This window comes from Lepisosteus platostomus, chromosome 5 (genome assembly GCF_059453375.1).
Source record: "Lepisosteus platostomus isolate fLepPlt1 chromosome 5, fLepPlt1.hap1, whole genome shotgun sequence".
Lineage (NCBI taxonomy): Eukaryota > Metazoa > Chordata > Actinopteri > Semionotiformes > Lepisosteidae > Lepisosteus > Lepisosteus platostomus.
The window spans coordinates 2,251,345-2,273,417 of NC_142615.1; the positions used below are offsets into that span (position 1 = coordinate 2,251,345).

General features: G+C 57.2%; 4 protein-coding genes across 9 annotated transcripts in view; 3 read left to right on the forward strand and 1 right to left on the reverse strand.

The window, feature by feature from the left end:
* The window catches only part of csnk2b (casein kinase 2, beta polypeptide), a 6,111-nt gene extending 6,064 nt beyond the window's left edge, over positions 1 to 47 (forward strand). The window contains exon 7 of the mRNA XM_088631139.1: positions 1 to 47. This exon is cut by the window's left edge and continues 1,454 nt beyond it. The gene's annotated coding sequence lies outside the window, so the exon portion shown is untranslated.
* A 6,711-nt stretch (positions 48 to 6,758) lies between these two features.
* On the forward strand, positions 6,759 to 15,376 carry LOC148662421 (prostate stem cell antigen-like). Its single transcript, XM_088631146.1, has 3 exons — positions 6,759 to 6,998; positions 11,753 to 11,866; positions 14,384 to 15,376. The coding sequence occupies exons 1-3, from the start codon at positions 6,947 to 6,949 to the stop codon at positions 14,590 to 14,592; spliced, it is 375 nt and encodes a 124-aa protein (XP_088487272.1). The 5' UTR covers positions 6,759 to 6,946; the 3' UTR covers positions 14,593 to 15,376.
* Positions 15,377 to 16,265: 889 nt separating this feature from the next.
* LOC148662422 (uncharacterized) lies at positions 16,266 to 20,803 on the forward strand. 6 transcript variants are annotated; one of them, XR_015936302.1, is made up of 5 exons: positions 16,267 to 16,458; positions 18,801 to 18,905; positions 19,658 to 19,953; positions 20,224 to 20,252; positions 20,344 to 20,803. XR_015936302.1 is itself a non-coding variant. In XM_088631145.1 (4 exons), exons 1-3 carry the CDS (start codon positions 16,407 to 16,409, stop codon positions 19,879 to 19,881), a joined length of 381 nt encoding a protein of 126 aa, XP_088487271.1. In that variant the 5' UTR covers positions 16,266 to 16,406; the 3' UTR covers positions 19,882 to 19,908; positions 19,969 to 20,803. The 6 variants fall into 6 exon arrangements, 2 of the variants coding, with proteins under 2 accessions (XP_088487271.1, XP_088487270.1); XM_088631145.1 differs by having other exon boundaries at positions 16,266 to 16,458; positions 19,658 to 19,908; positions 19,969 to 20,803; XR_015936300.1 differs by having other exon boundaries at positions 19,658 to 20,252.
* msh5 (mutS homolog 5) overlaps positions 18,316 to 22,073 on the reverse strand; it is a 34,946-nt gene continuing 31,188 nt past the window's right edge. The window contains exon 25 of the mRNA XM_088631105.1: positions 18,316 to 18,379. Coding sequence (XP_088487231.1) covers positions 18,331 to 18,379 — 49 coding nt within the window. The 3' untranslated portion in view covers positions 18,316 to 18,330. The remainder of the gene's footprint in view (positions 18,380 to 22,073) is intronic.

A 22,073-nucleotide genomic window follows, 5' to 3' on the forward strand; every position in this document is an offset into this window, starting at 1 on the left:
TTCGGAGCCAGTCGCAATAAACTTTATTTTCTTTTTCTAAAAAGTCACGATGGTTTGTGGTGGTCGTCTGTGAGTTTTCCGTGCTCTGCTCTTGGCGGCCCGGCGGCGTCTCTCGCCTTGCGCCAGCTGGTTGGTCTTCGTTTTCGCTCCTGTCACTCCACAACGGTCAGCGCTGCTGCCTCACGGCCCTGGGGCCCTGGGGCCCTGTGTCCCATCACTGACCCTGGCGCTGTCCGTGTGGAGTCTGCATGTTCCCCCCTCCATGTGGGTGTGGGTTATCTCCGGGGGCTCTGGTTTCATCCCACAGTCCAGAGACAGGCTGGTTTAACTGGCTTCTGGGGAAAACTGTGTGTGTGTGTCCTGTGACGGACTGGTGTCCTGTCCAGGGTGTGTGTGTGTGTCCTGTGACGGACTGGTGTCCTGTCCAGGGTGTGTGTGTGTGTCCTGTGACGGACTGGTGTCCTGTCCAGGGTGTGTGTGTGTGTCCTGTGACGGACTGGTGTCCTGTCCAGGGTGTGTGTGTGTGTCCTGTGACGGACTGGTGTCCTGTCCAGGGTGTGTGTGTGTGTCCTGTGACGGACTGGTGTCCTGTCCAGGGTGTGTGTGTGTGTCCTGTGACGGACTGGTGTCCTGTCCAGGGTGTGTGTGTGTCCTGTGACGGACTGGTGTCCTGTCCAGGGTGTGTGTGTGTGTCCTGTGACGGACTGGTGTCCTGTCCAGGGTGTGTGTGTGTCCTGTGACGGACTGGTGTCCTGTCCAGGGTGTGTGTGTGTCCTGTGACGGACTGGTGTCCTGTCCAGGGTGTGTGTGTGTGTGTCCTGTGATGGACTGGTGTCCTGTCCAGGGTGTGTGAGTGTGTGTGTCCTGTGATGGACTGGTGTCCTGTCCAGGGTGTGTGAGTGTGTGTGTCCTGTGATGGACTGGTGTCCTGTCCAGGGTGTGTGTGTGTGAGTGTGTGTGTGTCCTGTGATGGACTGGTGTCCTGTCCAGGGTGTGTGTGAGTGTGTGTGTGTCCTGTGATGGACTGGTGTCCTGTCCAGGGTGTGTGTGTGTGTGTCCTGTGATGGACTGGTGTCTTGTGCCTGTTGCTTGCTGGGATAGGCACCAGCTCCCCTGTGCCCCTGTACTGCAGAAAGCTGCTATAAGATGAATTGTTGGGTGAGTGGATGAAAGACCGCGTTGTGAGTGGATTTATCACAGCTGTTGGGAGATGATAAGCCTCCCCTGTGGGGTAGCTTGTGTCTCAACAGCAGCATTGCAGTTTCACCAAGTGCCGCCGCAATACCGAGGAGTGGCCACAAGGTGTCACTGCAGCGCCTCACACCTCACTGCTGTCAGTACCACGCTCTGGCCACAAGGCGTCACCGCGGAGCTGTGCTCTCCTTACCCGCTGCTGGTGTTGAAACCGGTGCGGGCAGAACAGCTGGTGTGGTTGTGTGAGGAGGCAGCTGAGGCTGTGAAGGCTTGTTTTCGAATGTGAGGGAGTGCAGCTACAGCTGCAGGCCAGATCTTCTGCCAGATCAGCTGTGTCTGGAGAGAAGCCGGGGTATCGGCTTCAACCACAGGGCTGGGCAGCCTGTTCCCCACCCCCACCCCCCTCTGTGTACAGCAGAGCCTCCTGTCCTGACTGGAGGAGCTCACCCAGCTGTGTCTGGAGAGGAGCCGGGGTATCGGCTTCAACCACAGGGCTGGGCAGCCTGTTCCCCACCCCCGCCCCCCTCTGTGTACAGACGAGCCTCCTCTTTCTGGGTTGAAAAGCGTTTACTCCAGAGGGCCTGGCTGCAGCCTGCGATCTGTCTTAAGGGGTCACCCCACTTGCCCCCTCCTCGAATGTCGCCCAAACAGGGAGAGGGCGGTGGTGGCGGCTCAGGGCCCCGCCAACACACCCCAGGGGCTGTGTGGAAGAGGGGGCGCCGTGGACTGTGGGGATTTGCATGGTATCTTAACGTGGCCATTTGCATCTCGTGGGGTAGTCTCTCTGCCACCTGCTTTGTTAGGGAAACTAACGCTGCTGCTGCTGCGGCTGCTCTGCACAGCCAGCACCACCGTCCCTGCCTGCAAGAGAACGAGAGGAGCCAGGGTATCGGCTTGTTCCCCACCCCCACCCCTCTCTGTGTACAGTGGAGCCCCCTGTCCTGACTGGAGGAGCTCACCCAGCTGTGTCTGGAGAGAAGCCAGGGTATCGGCTTCAACCACAGGGCTGGGCAGCCTGTTCCCCACCCCCACCCCCCTCTGTGTACAGTAGAGCCTCCTGTCCTGACTGGAGGAGCTCACCCAGCTGTGTCTGGAGAGAAGCCGGGGTATCGGCTTCAACCACAGGGCTGGGCAGCCTGTTCCCCACCCCCGCCACCCTCTGTGTACAGAAGAGCCTCCTGTCCTGACTGGAGGAGCTCACCCAGCTGTGTCTGGAGAGGAGCCGGGGTATCGGCTTCAACCACAGGGCTGGGCAGCCTGTTCCCCACCCCCGCCACCCTCTGTGTACAGAAGAGCCTCCTGTCCTGACTGGAGGAGCTCACCCAGCTGTGTCTGGAGAGAAGCCGGGGTATCGGCTTCAACCACAGGGCTGGGCAGCCTGTTCCCCACCCCCGCCCCTCTCTGTGTACAGAAGGGCCTCCCGGTCTCATGAGCCTGCGAGGCCTTGAACGGAGGTGTGACCCGTCCGTCTTCGCCTGAACCTTCCCCTGCTCCGGCTCGGGCCGGCTCCCTCCGTACGCACGCCCTGGCCACGCCCTGCTCTCGGCGGCAACAACAACGGGGCCACCCCCCGTGCCCACCCCCCCCTCCAGTCGCCGGTTCGGCTCGGGGTGGGCCGGTTTTCGGAGTGCGGCCCATGACGAGACTCCGGCTTCTTGTGTTGGGTTGTGTTGTGTTGTGTTGTGGGCTGGGACTAGAAAAACCGGAATCCTGTTTTTCGCTGGATCGCCCCGTCTCTCCCTCTCCACCTAACTATAAGCGAATTCCTTCCCCAGGAGTCACCTGGCGTTGGCAATAATCTGTCAAATTATCACTGTGACAGACGCCTCGCTCCAGCACGCTGAGGCAAGACACACCAACGCCACACAGAGCCCATCTGCACCAGGCTCAGTGACCACAGCCTGGACAGACAGACCCGGCTGCCCAGAGAGGACAGGCTCAGTGACCACAGACACTGGACACAGGCAGACCTGGCTCAGTGACCACAGACACTGGACACAGGCAGATCGGGCTGTCCAGAGAGGACAGGCTCAGTGACCACAGACACTGGACACAGGCAGACTTGGCTGCCCAGAGAGGGCAGGCTCAGTGACCACAGACACTGGACACAGGCAGACTTGGCTGCCCAGAGAGGACAGGCTCAGTGACCACAGCCTGGACACAGACACTGGACACAGGCAGACTTGGCTGCCCAGAGAGGACAGGCTCAGTGACCACAGCCTGGACACACACACTGGACACAGACAGACCTGGCTGTCCAGAGAGGACAGGCTCAGTGACCGCAGCCTGGACACAGACACTGGACACAGGCAGACCTAGCCTGAGAGGACAGCCTCAGTGACCACAGCCTGGACACACACAGTGGACACAGACAGTCCTAGCCTGAGAGGACAGGCTGCTGTTGACTGGCCGTGCTGGGGAAGCCCCCTGGAAGGTGGGGCCGAGAGGGGGCCAGCTGTGGGTGGGTGAGAATGAGCTCACGCTCCACGCCGGGACGGGTCTGAGTCACACCGTCATGTGAGAACTGTCCCCACCCAGGAGCCCCGGCGTGCTCTCTCTCTCTCTCGGTTCGCCTGACGTGACCTGTGAGCAGAACCAGACTGGCCAACACACACGCACACACACACACACACACACACACACACACACACACACACACACACACACACACACACGTCTCGCGATGCACACGCATGATGCTACGCGGACAGTCAGCGAGAGGAATCCGATTCCACCAGCAGGCTCGGCCACGGTGCGGCCCGGCTCTGTGTTTCCACCCCTCTGTCTCGCGCTGGAAGGGGTGTCTCTAAAGACCTCACTGTGACGCCGAGCGCCCCCACCTGCAGCGATTGAAGAACCACATTCCTGAGAGAGGCCGGCTCTGTGTTCTGGTCCCTCTGTCTCACACTGGAAGTGTCTCTAAAGACCTGACTGTGACGCCGAGCGCCCCCACCTGCAGCGATTGAAGAACCACATTCCTGAGAGAGGCCGGCTCTGTGTTTAAATCCCTCTGTCTCGCTCTGGAAGTGTCTCTAAAGACCTGACTGTGACACCAAGCGCCCCCACCTGCAGCGATTGAAGAACCACATTCCTGAGAGAGGCCGGCTCTGTGTTTAAATCCCTCTGTCTCGCTCTGGAAGGGCTTGACTCAAGTGCCGCAGGAGGGGCAGCGCTGTCACAGCAGGGACGATTACGACACACCGCTCAGGGGGTGTGGCCGCGGCCAGGGTCAGCGGGCGGAAAAGGTGACCGCAGGAGGGGACGGATAAGGATCTCCAGTCAGGACAGGAGGCTCTGCTGTACACAGAGGGGGGGTGGGGGACAGGCTGCCCAGCCCTGTGGTTGAAGCCGATACCCTGGCTTCTCTCCAGACACAGCTGGGTGAGCTCCTCCAGTCAGGACAGGAGGCTCTGCTGTACACAGAGAGGGGTGGGAGAGGGGAACAAACCGATACCCTGGCTTCTCTCCAGACACAGCTGGGTGAGCTCCTCCAGTCAGGACAGGAGGCTCTGCTGTACACAGAGAGGGGTGGGAGAGGGGAACAAACCGATACCCTGGCTTCTCTCCAGACACAGCTGGGTGAGCTCCTCCAGTCAGGACAGGAGGCTCTTCTGTACACAGAGAGGGGTGTGTGTGTGTGTGTGTGTGGGGAGTGGCCAGGGCTCTCCGTGCTGTGAGGGTGTGTCTGTCTCAGGCGTGCCGGCTCGCTGCGGGGCTGGGGTGGGGCCGTCTCCTTGTTCACTCACCGGTGCGCCCACCTGCCCCCCCCTGACAGCAGGCCTGCTGGCCGAGGACCTCTCTCTCTCTCTCTCTCTCCTTCTCTCTCTCTCTCCCTCCTCTTTCTCTCTCTCTCTCAATTCAATTCAATTCAAGGTGCTTTATTAGCATGACCGATGGGTACAATCAGTGTTGCCAAAGCCAATAAAAATAATAAAATTAACATAGAACAAAACAAAAAATAGAAGTAAAATAAAATCTACAGACATGTTACAGACATTTACAACAAAGACATATTATATAATATTGACATATACTGTAGGCGGCTGGAGCATTATTGGGAGACGGACTCACTGTTCCTCAGGCTGTGACAGGAGATCACACACTGGGCTGCCAGATCAACTGAGTTCCCTCCTCCCTCTCCCAGTAGGATTGGGACCTGTTGTGGTTTTGGCAGGTGTGGGAACTCTGGGATTAGATTTCTGAATTTCGGGAAGAATGTTTCTCTAATCCCAGAGTATCTGTCACAGTGCAGTAGGAAGTGCACCTCTGTCTCTATTTCTCCCTGCTGGCAGTGGGAGCACAGCCTGTCCTCTCCGGGCAGCCAGGTCTGCCTGTGTCGCCCAGTTTCTCTCCTTCTCTCTCTCTCTCTCTCGCTCTCTCTCTCTCTCCCTCCTCTTTCCCGGCTCGCTGGCGGGATCACACACTGGGAGCGGGTCTGGGAAGAGAGACCACATCCCTCTGGGTACTGCACCGGAGTATCACGAGGGTAGAAGCACAGTACAGTGCAGTACAGCCCAGTGTGATCAGGGTAAAAGCACAGTACAGCACAGTAGAGCCCAGTGAGATCAGGGTAAAAACACAGTACAGCGCAGTTACGCCCAGTGAGATCAGGGTAAAAGCACAGTACAGCGCAGTAGAGCCCAGTGAGATCAGGGTCAAAACACAGTACAGCGCAGTAGAGCCCAGTGAGATCAGGGTAAAAACACAGTACAACGCAGTTATGCCCAGTGAGATCAGGTAAAAGCACAGTACAGTGCAGTAGAGCCCAGTGAGATCAGGGTAAAAGCACAGTACAGCGCACTACAGCCCAGTGAGATCAGGGTAAAAGCACAGTACAGTGCACTACAGCCCAGTGAGATCGGGGTAAAAGCACAGTACAGCGCAGTAGAGCCCAGTGAGATCAGGGTCAAAACACAGTACAGCGCAGTAGAGCCCAGTGAGATCAGGTAAAAGCACAGTACAGTGCAGTAGAGCCCAGTGAGATCAGGTAAAAGCACAGTACAGCGCAGTAGAGCCCAGTGAGATCAGGGTAAAAGCACAGTATAGCACAGTAATGCCCAGTGAGATCAGGGTAAAAACACAGTAGAGCACAGTTACGCCCAGTGAGATCAGGGTAAAAGCACAGCACAGTACAGTGCAGTAACGCCGTGAGATCAGGATAAAAACACAGTAGAGCACAGTTACGCCCAGTGAGATCAGGGTAAAAACACAGTCACGATGCGGTGAGTGACCCTCTCTCTCCCTGACCACACTGACACTCCTCTCTCTCTCTCTCTCTCTCTCTCTCTCTCTCTCTCTCTCTCTCTCTCTCTCTCTCTCTCTCTCTCTGTTCTCTCCCACATCAGCACAACATTTTTTTTACCCTCATGGGGAAAAACAACAACCGTCCTCCCCGTTTTTCGCCTCCTCCTCCTCCTCCCTGCACCCCGCCGCTCACCTGTCGACAGGTGTGGACCCCGGGGGGGGGGGTGGACCGCGTGCACAGCCAGCCGGCTCCCCCTAGGCGGCGATTGGCTGGCGGGAGCGCGCACGGGCGGGCGGGTAGGCGCTATAAGAGGGCGAGGTGGGAGGGCGAGGTGTTTTCGAGTTGTTTTGGTCGAGCTCCTCTCTCGTCCTGTGCTGTTGAATTTGTTTTTCCCTCCCACCTCCCAGCCTTTTCTCTCTCTCTCTCTCTCTCTCTCTCTCTCGCCGTGTCGGGATCGGGCGCCTGTGCCGAGTTGAACCCGGGTGTCGTGTCTCCCCTCCTCCGACCATGAACAAGGTGGTGTTCGCCGTGTCCGCAGTGGTCCTGCTCTTCGGTGTCGGTGAGTGCGGGTCTGCTCCGTGTTCGTGGGGTGGGTTGTGGTGGTGGTGGTGGTGGTGGTGTTGTTGTTGAGGGAGGGGTACGGGCTCGTCTGTGTGTCTGTGTGTCTGTGTGTCTGTGTGTCTGTGTGTCTGTGTGTCTGTGTGTCTGTGTGTCTGTGTGTCTGTGCCCTGCCGTGTAGCGGGACAGGCGGTGAGGTATTTTCCCTGCTCTTCCAGAGAGGTCTGTGCGCTCCTGGTGAGCCCTTTTTTTAAAAAAAAAACGACAACTCCGTGCGGAGTTGGCGGGTCCCTTGTGTGAACGGGCTGTCCGGGACTCTCGGGGGTGTTAAGGAGTCCTGCGGGGGGTGCGCTGTGGGCCAGCGCCGAGCCGGGGTGTCGGTGTGTGTGTGTGTGTGTGTATCCGGACAGGAGAAATTCGGGGGCGCTGAAACGAACGAGAGGGGTTCTTCCTGGGGCCGGGGAGAAGCGACGTTTCGGCTACGGGGGGGGTTCAGGCGTGGAAGGAGGCGCCACAGCCGAAAGGTGGTGTGGGGAGTCCTCCCCTCTTTCTCTCCAGGCTGGGGGGGAGGGAAGAGAGCCGTCCTCGCTCCAGTCCGGTCCGTCCCGGTCCGCGACGCGTGTCGACGTCTTGCCCGGGGGGACCTGCACGGCTCCCTCGGTCTCGCTCGGCGTGGGCTCTGGAGCCGGACTCCCGGTCTGTAGCCTCACGCCGCCGGCCCGGCCCGCTATGTAACGGCATGGAAGAGGAGGAGGAGGAGGAGGGAGAGGGAGAGAGAGGGAGAACTCGCCCGACGGGTTTACAGCTGCTTGCCGGTGCCTGTCGATCTGAGCTCGGGTGGGGCTGTGGTGGTGGAGGAGGAGGGTGGACGACTACTAGTTCAGCTTTAAAAAGCTGTGGAGCTTTTTATCGATCCGTCCCGGAGAGCTGTAGGGGGGTGGGATCCCCGGTTCTGGACGCTACTGGGAGACCCCCCACCCTCAGACCCGAGCGAGCAGCGTGCTGGAGGAGGAGGAGGAGGAGGAGGGTAGGGGCGCTGTGCCTTTATTTTTAGGCGAGATCCTGGCGATCGATCGATCTCTCGGTCCGCTCCGAAGAGAGGCGGATCAGGGCTGGGGTCCGGGACGTGTTGGCGTGGGGGTGTCATTGGGAGCAGAGCCCCCGCTAGGAGGGGGTCTGAGGTTAAGGATGGCTGGGAGAGGCGGGGTCCGTGTCTCTCTCTCCCTCTGGGTGAGGGGGGGGACAGCACGGAGACCCCCCCCCCCCCCCCCCCCAAGCCTGACGCCCGCGCAGTCGGGCTCGGCTCACCTGCACTGGGGCTAGGGGCTCGCTCGCTCGCTCTCGAGGCGTGAAAACGCACCCCCGAGCACACGAGTGCGGGCCAGCGGGCCGGCCCCACGACGGTGTCCTCGAACGGCGTTTTGGGCGTCGGCTGTTAGCTCCTCTAGGAGATCAAGAGGTTCCGTGCTTCCGTGCAGCTTGTTCCCCACCCCCACCCCTCTCTGTGTACAGCAGAGCCTCCTGTCCTGACTGGAGGAGCTCACCCAGCTGTGTCTGGAGAGGAGCCAGGGTATCGGCTTCAACCACAGGGCTGGGCGGCCTGTTCCCCACCCCCACCCCCCTCTGTGTACAGAAAGGCCACTTGTTCTTGGTTTCTCATGCTTGTCGCTCTGTGCGTTGAGCTCGGCCACTCTTACCTGATGGAGTGAGCTGGCTGGTGCTGCACCGACGCGGACAGCCCCTCCTCCTCCTCCTCCTCCTCTTCCTCTCGCCAGGAGTGTGGTGTCCTGGGCTGTGTGGGCTACAGGGTGGGGTGAAAATAAGAGGGGGTTGTTTTTTAGTCCCCAGTTTGGGGGATGTAGTGTGTGTGTGTGTCACGGACGTTGAAACGTGTGAATTCCTCTTTAATGTGCTGTGCTTGGCAACGCCACTGACAACGAGCTCGGGGGGGCGGGTGTTTTGCCAGTTGGCCCCTTGTGTTGGGGTGGAGGGCTTTTTTTTTTTTAGTCGGGTGCCCTGAATTGGGGGGGGGGGGGGTGTGTGCTGAGGGGGGATATCGCCCCAGCGCCTGGGGTCGGCGGGGCTCTGGAGCTGGTTTGTGAAATGCCTGCCCCCCTCTCTCTCTCTCTCCCCCTCTCTCCCTGGGGCTTGGTATCCAAATCCTCCCCATTTGCGTTCGCCTCCGTTGTTGATCACGGTGAGGCCGGCAGTCAGGTTGGGTTCAGATGAAGAACTCCCTCTTCCCTCCCTCCCTCTGGTGGCTGAGCCTCTGCTGCGGTGTGAGGGCTCCCTCTGGTGGCTGAGCCTCTGCTGCGGTGTGAGGGCTCCCTCTGGTGGCTGTGCCTCTTCTGTGGTGTGAGGGCTCCCTCTGGTGGCGGAGGGAGGTATTGCCGCCGCCGCCTCCTCCTCCTCCTCCTCCTCCTTCCCTGGTGAACAGGAGGGGGGGTGCGAAGGCTCGGGGATCCTTGCAGATGGGAGCGGAGCGCGAGCTCGGCTCCTTCCTGCTTGCGGGAACAGCCTGGGGAGAGGGAGGTGCTTTGCCTGAAGAGGGGTGGGGGTGTGGAACGAGCTGCAGCTGGTGTGCGCGGCCGAGTGGACCTGCTGGACCGGTCGGCCTCCTGTTCGTGCGCGGGGCGCTCGTGAGCTCTGCGACGGTGGCATCTGGAAGGTGCCTGGGGTGTTTTTTTGTTTTTTTGGGGAACAAAAAGCATGTTCCCACCCAGGTTAAAAGGTGTCTTAAAACCGGTCGGTGAGGAATGTTCCGTGTGTGTGTGTGTGTGTGTGTGTGTGTGTGTGTGTGTGTGTGTGTGTGTGTGTGTGTGTGTGTGTGTGTGTGTGTGTGTGTGTGTGTGTGTGTGTGTGTGTGTGTGTGTGTGTGTGTGTGTGTGTGTGTGTGTGTGTGTGTGTGTGTGTAATTTTCCACGCCCCACTTTTCATTTTTTTATTAGTTAAAAAAGTTCCAAAAATCCAATAGATTTCGTTCCACTTCACAATTGTGTCCCACTTGTTGGTGATTCTTCACATAAAATAAAAAATTTATATCTTTGTTTGAAGCCTGAAATGTGGCAAAAGGTTGAAAAGTTCAAGGGGGCCGAATACTTTCGCAAGGCACTGTAACTCAAGCCCACCCATCTTATAATAATAATAATAAAAAACTTTATTTTATATAGCGCCTTTAAAGGTGGCTTCTCAAAGCGCTTTACAGGATGACAATAACAATAAAAAAGACTACAACAATAAATAAGAAAATGTCACAAGACAGGACACAATTATAATTACAACAATAACAATAGAGGAGACCGTGGAAGATGGTATTAAGAAGAGCAGAGGGGTGAAGAATGGAACCAGTTAAGTAAAGGCTTTTCTGAAAAGGAGGGTTTTGAGTCTGGATTTGAAGGAGTTTAGAGAAGGTGACTCTCTAATATCCTTGGGCAAGGAGTTCCAGAGCTTGGGGGCATAGCAGGAGAAGGCCCTGTCGCCCATACAATGTAGACGGGCTTGGGGGACAGTAAGGAGGGCAGAATTTGAAGAGCGGAGGTTGCGAGGTGGGGAGTAGGGCGATAAAAGTTCATTGCTGCTGTATGAGTGTCCAATCGGCCCATGGCCGAGCTTGGGTTCGAGGGCTCTGTGTGATGGCCTAGCCCACCCTTCTGAAGCGCTTGGCTAGCGAGCACGAGGCTAGATTGATATTTTTTTTTATATATAGAGAGAGGACCTTACAGTGTGGACAGGGCTGGCCCACTACCTTTTTTTGTTTTGTTTTGTTTTTAAAGTTGCCCATTGGGCTGGGTTTGTGCTTGACGGCTCTCCCATGAGCCTCTGCTTTATCTTGCTTCTGATCGGTGGGGGGGAGCAGCTGAGAACGAGCCGAGCCCAACCGGCTGGGTGGCATTTCTCTCTCTCTCTCTCTCTCTCTCTCTCTCTCTCTCTCTCTCTCTCTCTCTCTCTCTCTCTCTCTCTCTCTCTCTCTCTCTCTCTCTCTCTCTCTCTCTCTCTCTCTCTCTCTCTCTGGAACACCGGGTGGGAGAGCCGTGCGTCGTGACCCGGTTCTGTGTTTCCCATGCTGTCTGCGCCTCTTGTTTGCAAGAAAAAGGGCGATCTTATCTCTCGCCCCATTCCTCCCCCCCCGCCTCCTGCAACACTTGCACCGTCCCTGGGGTCTGCCACCACGCCGTCGAGGGGTGAGGCCTGAGCACAGGACGGAGCACCCTCCAACACCCTCGGGGTACAGCTGGGGGTTGAAGTTGGTGGCCCTGTTTTTTTTTTTTTTAAGGTGCCTACCAGAGGCAGGTGGAGGTGGGGTCCTGGTACCCTCTCTGGAGGCCCTGCTGTTCTTTCTGTTCTGCCCCAGAGCCCGGGTGCGGACCAGTCGGTCAGACTGGGCTGGGCTGGGGGGGACAAACGCGCAGCGTGTTTTGGGGACCCTGTTATTAAAGGCTCCCCCCAAAAAAAAAATGAAGAAGGAAAAAGCTTAGACAGTTGTGATGTGGTAAATGCAGATGAAGTCTGTTTTGTTTTTTTGGCCTGTGTACCCCCACTCTCGGTGCAGGTTGGATCCTTGGAGGAGGGGGAGACCTGGGGTACCCCAGTGTGTGTGTGTGTGTGTGTCTCAAGCCTGCTGCTTGAGGGATGGGGAGCCTCAGACCACCCCCCCCCCCTCCAGGGAGGTGATGGCTGCTGTGTTCAGTCGTCCTGTGGGACTGATGGAGTGCTCAGTGCCTCACCCTGCTGTGTGTGTGTCTACTCTTTCCACAGGGGAGGCCCTGAGGTGCTACAAGTGCGACGTGGGCTTCTGGAACCTGTGTGTGACGTCGATCATCAACTGTACAGGGTCCACTGACCAGTGCTTCAGTGGGATTGGGAAAGCAGGTGAGATTAATCTGTGTCTCTGTCTGCACTGTTCATGTACTGGAGTGTCCAGTCAGTGTGTCTGTGTGAACCCCTCTCTCTCTCAGTGCAGTGTTCATGTACTGGAGTGTCCAGTCAGTGTGTGTGTGTGTGTGTGTGAACCCCTCTCTCTCTCAGTGCAGTGTTCATGTACTGGAGTGTCCAGTCAGTGTGTCTGTGTGAACCCCTCTCTCTCTCAGTGCAGTGTTCATGTCCTGGAGTGTCCAGTCAGGGTGTCTGTGTGAACCCCTCTCTCTCTCAGTGCAGTGTTCATGTACTGGAGTGTCCAGTCAGTGTGTCTGTATGAACCCCTCTCTCTCTCAGTGCAGTGTTCATGTCCTGGAGTGTCCAGTCAGTGTGTCTGTGTGAACCCCTCTCTCTCTCAGTGCACTGTTCATGTACTGGAGTGTCCAGTCAGTGTGTCTGTATGAACCCCTCTCTCTCTCAGTGCACTGTTCATGTCCTGGAGTGTCCAGTCAGTGTGTGTGTGTGAACCCCTCTCTCTCTCAGTGCAGTGTTCATGTACTGGAGTGTCCAGTCAGTGTGTGTATGAACCCCTCTCTCTCAGTGCAGTGTTCATGTACTGGGGTGTCCAGTCAGTGTGTGTGTATGAACCCCTCTCTCTCTCAGTGCAGTGTTCATGTACTGGAGTGTCCAGTCAGTGTGTCTGTATGAACCCCTCTCTCTCTCAGTGCAGTGTTCATGTACTGGAGTGTCCAGTCAGTGTGTCTGTGTGAACCCCTCTCTCTCTCAGTGCAGTGTTCATGTACTGGAGTGTCCAGTCAGTGTGTCTGTGTGAACCCCTCTCTCTCTCTCAGTGCAGTGTTCATGTACTGGAGTGTCCAGTCAGTGTGTGTGTGTATGAACCCCTCTCTCTCTCAGTGCAGTGTTCATGTACTGGAGTGTCCAGTCAGTGTGTGTGTATGAACCCCTCTCTCTCTCAGTGCAGTGTTCATGTACTGGAGTGTCCAGTCAGTGTGTCTGTATGAACCCCTCTCTCTCTCAGTGCAGTGTTCATGTACTGGAGTGTCCAGTCAGTGTGTGTGTATGAACCCCTCTCTCTCTCAGTGCAGTGTTCATGTACTGGAGTGTCCAGTCAGTGTGTGTGTGTGAACCCCTCTCTCTCTCAGGGCAGTGTTCATGTACTGGAGTGTCCAGTCAGTGTGTGTGTGTGAACCCCTCTCTCTCTCAGGGCAGTGTTCATGTACTGGAGTGTCCAGTCAGTGTGTGTGTATGAACCCCTCTCTCTCTCAGTGCAGTGTTCATGTACTGGAGTGTCCAGTCAGTGTGTCTGTGTGAACCCCTCTCTCTCTCAGTGCAGTGTTCATGTACTGGAGTGTCCAGTCAGTGTGTGTGTGTGAACCCCTCTCTCTCTCAGTGCAGTGTTCATGTACTGGAGTGTCCAGTCAGTGTGTCTGTATGAACCCCTCTCTCTCTCAGTGCAGTGTTCATGTACTGGAGTGTCCAGTCAGTGTGTGTGTGTGTGAACCCCTCTCTCTCTCAGTGCAGTGTTCATGTACTGGAGTGTCCAGTCAGTGTGTGTGTGTGAACCCCTCTCTCTCTCAGTGCAGTGTTCATGTACTGGAGTGTCCAGTCGGTGTGTCTGTGTGAACCCCTCTCTCTCTCAGTGCAGTGTTCATGTACTGGAGTGTCCAGTCAGGGTGTGTGTATGAACCCCTCTCTCTCAGTGCAGTGTTCATGTACTGGAGTGTCCAGTCAGTGTGTCTGTATGAACCCCTCTCTCTCTCAGTGCAGTGTTCATGTACTGGAGTGTCCAGTCAGTGTGTGTGTATGAACCCCTCTCTCTCTCAGTGCAGTGTTCATGTACTGGAGTGTCCAGTCAGTGTGTCTGTATGAACCCCTCTCTCTCTCAGTGCAGTGTTCATGTACTGGAGTGTCCAGTCAGTGTGTGTGTATGAACCCCTCTCTCTCTCAGTGCAGTGTTCATGTACTGGAGTGTCCAGTCAGTGTGTCTGTGTGAACCCCTCTCTCTCTCAGTGCAGTGTTCATGTACTGGAGTGTCCAGTCAGTGTGTGTGTGTGAACCCCTCTCTCTCTCAGTGCAGTGTTCATGTACTGGAGTGTCCAGTCGGTGTGTCTGTGTGAACCCCTCTCTCTCTCAGTGCAGTGTTCATGTACTGGAGTGTCCAGTCAGGGTGTGTGTATGAACCCCTCTCTCTCAGTGCAGTGTTCATGTACTGGAGTGTCCAGTCAGTGTGTCTGTATGAACCCCTCTCTCTCTCAGTGCAGTGTTCATGTACTGGAGTGTCCAGTCAGTGTGTGTGTATGAACCCCTCTCTCTCTCAGTGCAGTGTTCATGTACTGGAGTGTCCAGTCAGTGTGTCTGTATGAACCCCTCTCTCTCTCAGTGCAGTGTTCATGTACTGGAGTGTCCAGTCAGTGTGTCTGTATGAACCCCTCTCTCTCTCAGTGCAGTGTTCATGTACTGGAGTGTCCAGTCAGTGTGTGTGTGTGAACCCGTCTCTCCCTCTCTCTCTAGCTGGGTTTGTGGATATCAACCAGAAGGGCTGTCTCCCCGGCGCCAGTTGCAACCTGGTCTCCAACGTGACCTTCGCCGGCACCAGCTTCTACACCATGAACAAGACCTGCTGCGCCACCGACCTGTGCAACGGCGCCGGCGCGCCCGGGCTGTCGGCGCTGTCCGCGGTCGCCGTGGCGACGGCCTGGCTGGCCGCGGGCCTGGTCTGAGCGGAGCCGCGGGGGTGGTCGGCGGGGGCGGTGGTGGTGCTGATGATGATGATGAGGGAGGTCATCCTGCGTTCCCCCTGCCTTTCCAGCTCGAACCCCAGTCCGCAGCCGAGCCGGGATGGTGGGGTGAGGGGTGAGGGGTGACCCCTGGGGTCTGGCCCCCTGGGTAGGTGGGTAGGTGGGGTGGGGGGTGGTAACTTTGATGGGGGAGGTGAGCCGCCATGCTTGCGCTCGACCCGAGCGCTTAACCCCCCCGCACCCCGGCACCTGTGGCGGGGGGGGGTACCCCCAGCGGCTGCTCCCTAACCCCTGGGGGTGGGGTTTGACTGGGGGTTCAGGGCTGGAGAGGTGAAAGCTTGGGGGGTTCAGGACAGGGGTGTAGGCCCTGGAGGGGCAGCAGGGGGTGGGTGTTTGGCCTAGGCAGGGACACCTCTCTCTCTCTCTTCCTCCCCTTGCGAACTGCACCCCCAGACTCCCTCCTCCTCCTCCTCCTCCTCGCAGGGTGACCGCCCTCTCTGGGCTGGGGCCCTCGAACCCGACTCCCGGGCTCCTCCAGGTGTACCCGACGTGAGGTTCTGGCCGGTTCCGCCTGTGGCCAGACGGATCTGTACGATGGTGGGGGTGACGGTGGGGGTTCGGTTTGGCTTTTAATGACTTTGTTCTTATTGGGGCTCATACTGTAATTAATTATCCTGTTTTGTTGTTTTTTGGGGGGGGCTGATGTGGAAGTTCTCCCTCATGCGGGTGTGATGTGGCCTTGAATAAAGTTTTTAAACACACCCTGCCCCAGGCTCGCTGGCTGGTTTTGTTTGTTTGTTTTGTTTGTTTTTTTTTTTTTCCTCTTCCTCCTGCTTCTCCGTTCTGGCGGCACGGGGCCGATGGGGAGGTGGGGAGGGCCGTGCGGTTCGGGGAAGGGGCCGGGTCCGTGCCGGGAAGGAGGGTCGGGAGGCCTCTTCCGGGGGTTCGGAGCGACGTTCCACACCGCATTCCTGCGGCGGTTTCGTCAGGGTTCAGCCCGGGCGTCCGCTGGTTTTGGGTACTGGCCCTGGGCTGCGGAAGTTCCTCGTTTTGCACATTTTTTTGGTTTTAAAAAAAAAATGCTGAACATCCGCGTGCAGGACGAGTTAAACTGCTTGGGGTGGGGGGGGGAGGGATTTCATTCCTGTGTTGCTCGACTGCTGGGCTTTTCCACCCCCCGATTCTTGGGGCGCTGACTGTTAATTCCTCGGGCTGGGGTCCGGGAGGGCTCCCGAAGAATAAACGAGTTCCACGTCGGACCCTCGGAGCGACAGGAGGCGTCCCCTTCGTCGTGGGGGGGGGTGGGGGTGGGTGTAGTTTCCGGGAAGAGATGGCAGCTCTCTCTCTCTCTCTCTCTCTGCACGTGGAAGTGGGGGGCCGGGCGAGGGTCCGGAAGCAGAGCGCTTTGGGGGGTGTGCTGAGGGTAGCCCCCTCCCCTCTCCACGACGTGGCCAGTGGCCCTGCTGGAGCTGGGCTCGGGGCCCCCCCTGTTTGTCTACCAGCCCCCCCCCGCCCCGGTCTCTGATGTCACCAGAGTGGAAGCAAACAGGATCGAAACCAGCCGGACCGGTTCGGTGGGGGGGTGTGTGTGTGTGTGTGTGTGTGTGTGTGGGGGGGCACAAGCCCTGAGCACAAATAGGCCCCCGCTTCCTCCCCAGCTCCCGTGTGAGTCCAGAGCCCCGTGCGCCCGGTCCTGCCCGTCTCGTCTCGTCTCGTCTCCTCTCGTCTCTCGCCGACACCGTCCCAGCCCCGGCCCGACTCGTCCCTGGTGGGCTGCCCCCCCGACTCCAGTGAAGATGAACCGGCTCCTGGGCGCCGTCCTGGCTGTGGCCCTGTGCTCCACGGCCGGTGAGTACTGGGGGTGGTGGGGACAGGCTTCTGTCCCGGGGGTCCTGGGAATGAGAGCAGGCCTGGGTGAGCTGGGACAGGGACACAAGACACCAGGCGGGGAGACTAGCGGACAGACGGACGAGCAGGCAGGCAAGAAAGCAGACAGACGGACGGGGGAGCAGGAAAGCAGACAGACAGACGGACGAGCAGGCAGGCAAGAAAGCAGACAGACGGATAGACAGACAGACAGGCGAGGAGGCAGGCAAGAAAGCAGACAGACAGATAGACAGACGGACAGGCGAGGAGGCAGGCAGGAAAGCAGACAGTCGGATAGACAGACAGACAGGCGAGGAGGCAGGCAAGAAAGCAGACAGACGGATAGACAGACAGACAGGCGAGGAGGCAGGCAGGAAAGCAGACAGTCGGATAGACAGACAGACAGGCGAGGAGGCAGGCAAGAAAGCAGACAGACAGATAGACAGACAGACAGGCGAGGAGGCAGGCAGGCAAGAAAGCAGACAGTTGGATAGACAGACAGACAGGCGAGGAGGCAGGCAGGAAAGCAGACAGTCGGATAGACAGACAGACAGGCGAGGAGGCAGGCAGGCAAGAAAGCAGACAGTTGGATAGACAGACAGACAGGCGAGGAGGCAGGCAGGCAAGAAAGCAGACAGTTGGATAGACAGACAGACAGGCGAGGAGGCAGGCAGGAAAGCAGACAGTCGGATAGACAGACAGACAGGCGAGGAGGCAGGCAGGAAAGCAGACAGTCGGATAGACAGACAGACAGGCGAGGAGGCAGGCAGGCAAGAAAGCAGACAGTTGGATAGACAGACAGACAGGCGAGGAGGCAGGCAGGAAAGCAGACAGTCGGATAGACAGACAGACAGGCGAGGAGGCAGGCAGGCAAGAAAGCAGACAGTTGGATAGACAGACAGACAGGCGAGGAGGCAGGCAGGCAAGAAAGCAGACAGTTGGATAGACAGACAGACAGGCGAGGAGGCAGGCAGGAAAGCAGACAGTCGGATAGACAGACAGACAGGCGAGGAGGCAGGCAGGCAAGAAAGCAGACAGTTGGATAGACAGACAGACAGGCGAGGAGGCAGGCAGGAAAGCAGACAGTCGGATAGACAGACAGACAGGCGAGGAGGCAGGCAAGAAAGCAGACAGTCGGATAGACAGACAGACAGGCGAGGAGGCAGGCAGGAAAGCAGACAGTCGGATAGACAGACAGACAGGCGAGGAGGCAGGCAGGCAAGCAGACAGTTGGATAGACAGACAGACAGGCGAGGAGGCAGGCAAGAAAGCAGACAGTTGGATAGACAGACAGACAGGCGAGGAGGCAGGCAAGAAAGCAGACAGACGAATAGACAGACAGACAGGCGAGGAGGCAGGCAAGAAAGCAGACAGACAGATAGACAGACAGACAGGCGAGGTGGCAGGCAAGAAAGCAGACAGACAGACGGACGAGCAGGCAGGCAAGAAAGCAGACAGACGGATAGACAGACAGACAGACAGGCGAGCAGGCAGGCAGGAAAGCAGATAGACGGACGGGGGAGCAGGAAAGGAGATAGACAGACGGACAGACAGGCAAGAAAGCAGACAGTCGGATAGACAGACAGACAGGCAGGGAAGCAGACGACAGACAGACAGGCGAGCAGGCAGGCAGGTGACAGGCAGACGGACAGACAGACGAGCAGGCAGGCAGGTGGCAGGCAGACGGACAGACAGGCGAGCAGGCAGGCAGGTGACAGGCAGACGGACAGACAGACGAGCAGGCAGGCAGGTGACAGGCAGGAAAGCAGACAGACGAGCAGGCAGGTGACAGGCAGACAGACAGACAGGCAGGCAGGCAGGTGACGGGCAGACAGACAGACGGGCAGGGTGCCACTACCTCAGTGCTTGAGCAGCTGTGGTTTTTTGTCCCGCCCGTTGGGATCTGTCCCAGAGAGAGAGGGAGAGAGAGAGTCTGTGTTTGTGTTTCAGTCAGTCAGTGTGTCTATCAGTCAGGGTGTCAGTGTTTCAGTGTGTCAGTCAGTCAGGGTGTCAGTCAGTGTGTCTGTGTTTCAGTGTGTCAGTCAGTCAGGGTGTCTGTGTTTCAGGGTGTCAGTCAGTGTGTCTGTGTTTCAGTGTGTCAGTCAGTCAGGGTGTCAGTGTGTCATTCAGGGAGTCAGTGTTTCAGTGTGTAAGTCAAGGTGCAGAACGATCGCTGTGCGTCTCCCAGGTGGGGTTCCTGGTTCAGAATGACTGGTGTCCGTCTCCCAGGTGGGGTTGCTGGTACAGAATGACTGGTGTGCGTCTGCTCCTTTTACAAGAACTGCTGCTCACAGTTTCTGCTCCGTTGTGCCTCCCCTGTACAGTGGAGACTTTGAAGTGCAACAAATGCAACTTTGGATTCCTAAACCTGTGCGTCTTGACGCAGACCAACTGTGCCGGTACAGAGCAGTGCTACAGCCTGACAGCAAGTAAGAGACTCGGAGACTCTCCCACCTCTCTCTCACCCCTTCACCCCTCTGCCCTCTCTCTCTCTTTCTCACCCCTCTGCCCTCTCTCTCTCTCACCCCTCTCCCCTCTCTCTCTCTCTCACCCCTCTGCCCTCTCTCTCTCTCACCCCTCTCCCCTCTCTCTCTCTCACCCCTCTCCCCTCTCTCTCTCTCACCCCTTTTACCCCTCTCTCTCTCACCCCTCTGCCCTCTCTCTCTTTCTCACCCCTCTGCCCTCTCTCTCACCCCTCTCCCCTCTCCCCTCTCTCACCCCTCTCCCCTCTCTCACCCCTCTCTCTCTCTCACCCCTCTGCCCTCTCTCTCTCTCACCCCTCTCTCTCTCACCCCTCTGCCCTCTCTCTCTCTCACCCCTCTCTCTCTCACCCCTCTGCCCTCTCCCCTCTCTCTCTCTCACCCCTTTTACCCCTCTCTCACCCCTCTCTCTCTCACCCCTCTGCCCTCTGTCTCTCTCACCCCTCTCTCTCTCACCCCTCTGCCCTCTCTCTCAATTCAATTCAATTCAAGGTGCTTTATTAGCATGACCGATGGGTACAATCAGTGTTGCCAAAGCAAATAAAAATAATAAAATTAACATAGAACAAAACAAAAAGTAGAAGTAAAATAAAATCTACAGACATGTTACAGACATTTACAACAAAGACATATTATATAATATTGACATACTCTCTCTCTCTCTCTCTCACTCTCACCCCTCTCCCCTCTCTCTCTCCCAGATTTTGGCTCGAACTTCGCCTCCACCTTCGTCTCGAAGGGCTGCCAGTCTCAGCTCGGCAGCCAGCAGTGCAACACGACGATCATTCAGCCCTTCCTGCTCTCGAACTACACGCAGACCATCAGCTGCTGCACCACGGACCTGTGCAACAGCGCCGGCGCTGCCCGCCTGTCCGCTCTGACGGGGGGGGCCCTGGCCGCCGTCTGGCTCCTGGGGCTGGCCTAGGCCCGCGCCGCGGCCACCCCGCATCACCTCCGGTCACTGCCAGTCACCCCCAATCGCCCCGAATCACCGCCGGTCACCCCGCATCACCTCCGGTCACTGCCAGTCACCCCCAATCGCCCCGAATCACCGCCATCACCCCCATTCGCCCTGAATCACCCCCAGTCACCCCGAATCACTGCCAGTCACTGCCAATCGCCCTGAATCACCCCCAGTCACCCCGAATCACTGCCAGTCACTGCCAATCGCCCTGAATCAACCCCAGTCACCCCACATCACCTCCAGTCAATCCAAATCACCCCCAATCGCCCTGAATCACCCCCAGTCACCCCGAATCACTGCCAGTCACCCCCAATCGCCCTGAATCACCCCCAGTCACCCCGAATCACTGCCAGTCACTGCCAATCGCCCTGAATCAACCCCAGTCACCCCAAATCACCTCCAGTCAATCCAAATCACCTCCAGTCACCCCCAATCGCCCTGAATCACCCCCAGTCACTGCCAGTCACCCCCAATCGCCCTGAATCACCCCCAGTCACCCTGAATCAACCCCAGTCACTGCCAATCGCCCTGAATCACCCCCAGTCACCCTGAATCACCCCCAGTATCTGCCAGTCACCCCCAATTGCCCTGAATCACCCCAAGTAACCCTGAATCACCCCAACTCTCCCGGTGTCCCGGTCACTGCTGTGTGGTTCTGCGTGTTCCCTCTCCTAGCACGAAGCCTGGACTCTGGCCGGACCCGGAGGTCCGGATATGTGGCGTGGCCCGAGGTCTCGCTCGAGCCATGCTGAAAGGTACCGAGCTCTTCTCTAGGTGAAGAATGTTACTAACCTCCTTTCTGGTCAATAATGTTAACACTGGGAAAAAATTGTGACCAACAAGATTTACTGGGAAAAAAAATAATAAACTCTGTAAAACAATACATGACGTGTCTCGGGTTTCTTGCTATGGTCCTGTTTCTGGGGAGATTGGTCCCACAACAACCAAAGTGACGGACTATGGACCTGTGTCTCTGTCAGTGTGTGTGTATGAACCCCTCTCTCTCTCTCAGTGCAGTGTTCATGTACTGGAGTGTCCAGTCAGTGTGTCTGTATGAACCCCTCTCTCTCTCTCAGTGCAGTGTTCATGTACTGGAGTGTCCAGTCAGTGTGTCTGTATGAACCCCTCTCTCTCTCAGTGCAGTGTTCATGTACTGGAGTGTCCAGTCAGTGTGTGTGTATGAACCCCTCTCTCTCTCAGGGCAGTGTTCATGTACTGGAGTGTCCAGTCAGTGTGTGTCTGTATGAACCCCTCTCTCTCTCTCAGTGCAGTGTTCATGTACTGGAGTGTCCAGTCAGTGTGTCTGTATGAACCCCTCTCTCTCTCAGTGCAGTGTTCATGTACTGGAGTGTCCAGTCAGTGTGTCTGTATGAACCCCTCTCTCTCTCTCAGTGCAGTGTTCATGTACTGGAGTGTCCAGTCAGTGTGTCTGTATGAACCCCTCTCTCTCTCAGTGCAGTGTTCATGTACTGGAGTGTCCAGTCAGTGTGTGTGTGAACCCCTCTCTCTCTCAGTGCAGTGTTCATGTACTGGAGTGTCCAGTCAGTGTGTCTGTATGAACCCCTCTCTCTCTCAGTGCAGTGTTCATGTACTGGAGTGTCCAGTCAGTGTGTCTGTATGAACCCCTCTCTCTCTCAGTGCAGTGTTCATGTACTGGAGTGTCCAGTCAGTGTGTCTGTATGAACCCCTCTCTCTCTCAGTGCAGTGTTAGTGTACTGGAGTGTCCAGTCAGTGTGTCTGTATGAACCCCTCTCTCTCTCAGTGCAGTGTTCATGTACTGGAGTGTCCAGTCAGTGTGTGTGTATGAACCCCTCTCTCTCTCAGTGCAGTGTTCATGTACTGGAGTGTCCAGTCAGGGTGTCTGTATGAACCCCTCTCTCTCTCAGTGCAGTGTTCATGTACTGGAGTGTCCAGTCAGTGTGTGTGTATGAACCCCTCTCTCAGTGCAGTGTTCATGTACTGGAGTGTCCAGTCAGTGTGTGTGTGTGAACCCCTCTCTCTCTCAGTGCAGTGTTCATGTACTGGAGTGTCCAGTCAGTGTGTCTGTATGAACCCCTCTCTCTCTCAGTGCAGTGTTCATGTACTGGAGTGTCCAGTCAGGGTGTCTGTATGAACCCCTCTCTCTCTCAGTGCAGTGTTCATGTACTGGAGTG

Excerpts from the sequence above, each read along its gene's own strand:
- LOC148662422 (XM_088631145.1), top strand. The coding sequence starts at position 16,407 with ATGAACCGGCTCCTGGGCGCCGTCCTGGCTGTGGCCCTGTGCTCCACG. Across the intron at positions 16,459-18,800 it reads GGCCCTGTGCTCCACGGCCG|TGGAGACTTTGAAGTGCAAC; the intron begins GTGAGTACTGGG and ends TCCCCTGTACAG. Across the intron at positions 18,906-19,657 it reads GTGCTACAGCCTGACAGCAA|ATTTTGGCTCGAACTTCGCC; the intron begins GTAAGAGACTCG and ends TCTCTCTCCCAG.
- LOC148662421 (XM_088631146.1), top strand. The coding sequence starts at position 6,947 with ATGAACAAGGTGGTGTTCGCCGTGTCCGCAGTGGTCCTGCTCTTCGGT. Across the intron at positions 6,999-11,752 it reads GGTCCTGCTCTTCGGTGTCG|GGGAGGCCCTGAGGTGCTAC; the intron begins GTGAGTGCGGGT and ends CTCTTTCCACAG. Across the intron at positions 11,867-14,383 it reads CAGTGGGATTGGGAAAGCAG|CTGGGTTTGTGGATATCAAC; the intron begins GTGAGATTAATC and ends CTCTCTCTCTAG.